The 2,777-nt window shown below is 36.8% G+C and overlaps 1 protein-coding gene across 1 annotated transcript; it reads right to left on the reverse strand.

Moving 5' to 3' along the window:
• Positions 1–1,439: 1,439 nt before the first annotated feature.
• LOC124894920 (flowering time control protein FCA-like) lies at positions 1,440–2,771 on the reverse strand. The gene is made up of 3 exons (XM_047405414.1): positions 2,697–2,771; positions 2,513–2,589; positions 1,440–1,762 (listed from the first exon to the last, which is right to left on the reverse strand). Exons 1-3 carry the CDS (start codon positions 2,736–2,738, stop codon positions 1,588–1,590), a joined length of 294 nt encoding a protein of 97 aa, XP_047261370.1. The 5' UTR covers positions 2,739–2,771; the 3' UTR covers positions 1,440–1,587.
• Positions 2,772–2,777: the final 6 nt, after the last annotated feature.

Genomic DNA, 2,777 nt, shown 5'->3' on the forward strand with positions numbered 1-2,777 from the left:
TAATTTTTCAATCACATATCGTATTTTTGAAGGGTATCGTCATACCCGACTTGCAAGTCATCAATGTCACATCCACATATGCATAATCATGTAAAAACCAAGGCGCTTCATCATGTACAAATGGTGAACAATATTTATTTCAAATTCATGCTCTCTTTTGTTGATCACAATATAATATGGAGTATCGAAACATTATCATGGGAATTTGAAACTTTATCATAAATATTTTCCAACTTCCATGGAAAATCTCAAATCACATATGCATGGTTTCAACCATTGAAGTATATAGGCAAACAATTCCCATGACATAAAGAAAGTGACTTAGAAATCATATTGAAAGCAAGATATTAGCATTTGATTGAAAACCCCCATTTAAAAGCATGCATGTTCATAAAACTACACCCATGAGATTTTTGGATAACCCCACGTACCTCTATTTCCAAGGATAATAGATGTTTCTTGAAGCTTGCGGATTGGTGATTCCGAATATGTAATATCTTTGAGAACCTACGGTCAGATCTTGAACTATTTGGGTTTTTATTTTTGAAACCCTAAGGAGAATCTTGAGCACTTTTGATGAAAGAATATGTATTTTGGGGTCCTTGGAACTAAATCTCGTGTTTTAGGGCTAAGTAAGGGTGGAAAAGGACCACTTTGTCCTCAACACGGAATGTTTAAATCACTAGAATTCCTTACATAGGCGCCGCCCATCCCATCGCCTATGTTAACATAGGCGCTGCCTAGGCTATCGCCTATGTTCACATAGGCGCCACCTAGGCTATCGCCTATGTTCACATAGGCACCGCCTAGGCTATCGCCTATGCTTTCCAGTGGCCATGCGCGATTGGTTAGGCGTCGTTTATCACTTTGAAAGATCATAACTTCTCGCTCGAGTGTCGGATTTTAGCCAAATTGGTATCGTTGGAAAGCTAACTCGAATACCTATCATTTGACACATAGTAGGTTCCCTAATTCGACAAATACAGAGAGTCATGGTCGGAGGAAACTGACACACTTTACAATGTCCACTAAAACTTAGTCGATCAAAATAGTTTCGACTCGTCCTGAGTTGTAGGACCTCCATGGTCTAAATTCAATCTTGTGTGGATTTCACATGCTATACGATAATTAACATGCCATATTGGCGTAGGGTTTTATGGCTTCAAGGTTAACAACGTATCGAAATCATGGTCTATATTGTAGCCCGAATTGCGGGGCGTTACAGTCACACTCTTGGGTGCAAGTGTGCAACCAGCCAAACTATTATTCTGTAAACCAGAATGAGAAGTGTGAACGGCAATATTATATCAAGTTTCCTCTCTCCATATCGCCATAGAGTTACAATAACATTATCAGAAAGTAAATAAAATTGTTTAAAATAGACCAAATATAATCCTGCCATGTATGCTTAAACACATTTTTTTAGAACAATAGTGTTAAATATAAAATCTTTTAGAACTATATTGGAAATAAAAGGTCAATGCAAATCCCAAATGAATCCTACATAGTATAGTAAGATCGAGCAAATCTGCTCGCTAAACAAACTTTCAACAGAAATCACATATACTTAGGAAAGAAAAAGTGGTTCTACGAAGCTTCATAGAAAAAGAATTGTGTACTTCTTTTTTCATTGATAAGCACAGGAAACTGGATTAAACTACCCATAAAAATCTCGATGACACGAGACCTCACCTCCATTTCTGTCATCAGCTCTCGAGGTTTCTCCCAGGTAGAGATTCTTGTCCTTCTATTATAATAGTATCTAAAAATCAATTCAAGAATTGTAAGAATGTTATTAATTGGTTGAAGTAATAAAGCCATAGGAAATATGACAACATTAGCAACCATAATCGGCCTACTGATCATCAAAAGATGCTGAAAATAGCAATACTTACTATCATTTAGCCACATGTAAAATATGTATGATAATAGAGAAATGGGGTCAAAATGAAGTTATCGGTAGAGGTGTATCAAGTTCTGTTGATCAACAGTCAAGTTGAATTTGGTAGCGGTGAACGACAGCCCATATGATAACTTTGACAAAGAGGACTGAAACAAAGGGGCCTATTATCTCCAGTGCTAATGGAAGCAGAATGATGTACAAGCACTAGATGTGGATACTTGAGGGATTTCTTGGCAGTGATGGGGCCAACATATCCACCACTTGTTCATAGACAAGACATTAAGTGTTTGTGATGCAGACATTAACCTATTCATATGAGTAACCTATGTGAATATAATCCAAAAGCAAGAATTCCGGAAAGCCAAATCGGCATGCTCTTTTTTCTGTCTGGAGAACACAGTGGTAAAAAGATTGGATCTGAATGAAAATGATATTTTTGCAGAGCTCCTTTTCTTGTATACCTCGATTTTACACCTATTTTATTCACTGGAATCTTAATTTGCTTACAAAAAACTATCATAGAATTCAAATGTTGACTCTCTCAGTCAACACACACCCATTAACTTAAGCATGTTACTTGTTGACAATTCAAAAAGGGGAATCACATACTTTTTCCCCTTTCGAGAAGTATGCTCAATCCAATCTGACTGAATAGTCTCAACAGGGTCAACTACGTAATTTGCTTCCTGAAACCCAAAAAATAAAGAACCTGTCACCTTCAACCTAAAATCCTATTTCAGATGTCAACAATATTTATGCAAAACGGGTACAATAAAACACATTGAATTCTCACCGGAACAACCAAGGGAGCTGCTAATTCTCCAGTATCCTGCATAGTTGTCGCAGAATTCACATTATGATTACTTATTGTTAT

Source organism: Capsicum annuum, unplaced genomic scaffold (assembly GCF_002878395.1).
Source record: "Capsicum annuum cultivar UCD-10X-F1 unplaced genomic scaffold, UCD10Xv1.1 ctg78306, whole genome shotgun sequence".
NCBI classification, from domain to species: Eukaryota; Viridiplantae; Streptophyta; class Magnoliopsida; order Solanales; family Solanaceae; genus Capsicum; species Capsicum annuum.

Bases quoted from the DNA above. Each gene is read 5' to 3' on its own strand.
- LOC124894920 (XM_047405414.1), bottom strand. From the start codon at position 2,738: ATGCAGGATACTGGAGAATTAGCAGCTCCCTTGGTTGTTCCG. The intron at 2,590-2,696 runs GTGAGAATTCAA...TTTGGGTTTCAG, and splicing joins CAGCTCCCTTGGTTGTTCCG to GAAGCAAATTACGTAGTTGA. The intron at 1,763-2,512 runs GTATGTGATTCC...ATTGATTTTTAG, and splicing joins ACTTCTCGAAAGGGGAAAAA to ATACTATTATAATAGAAGGA.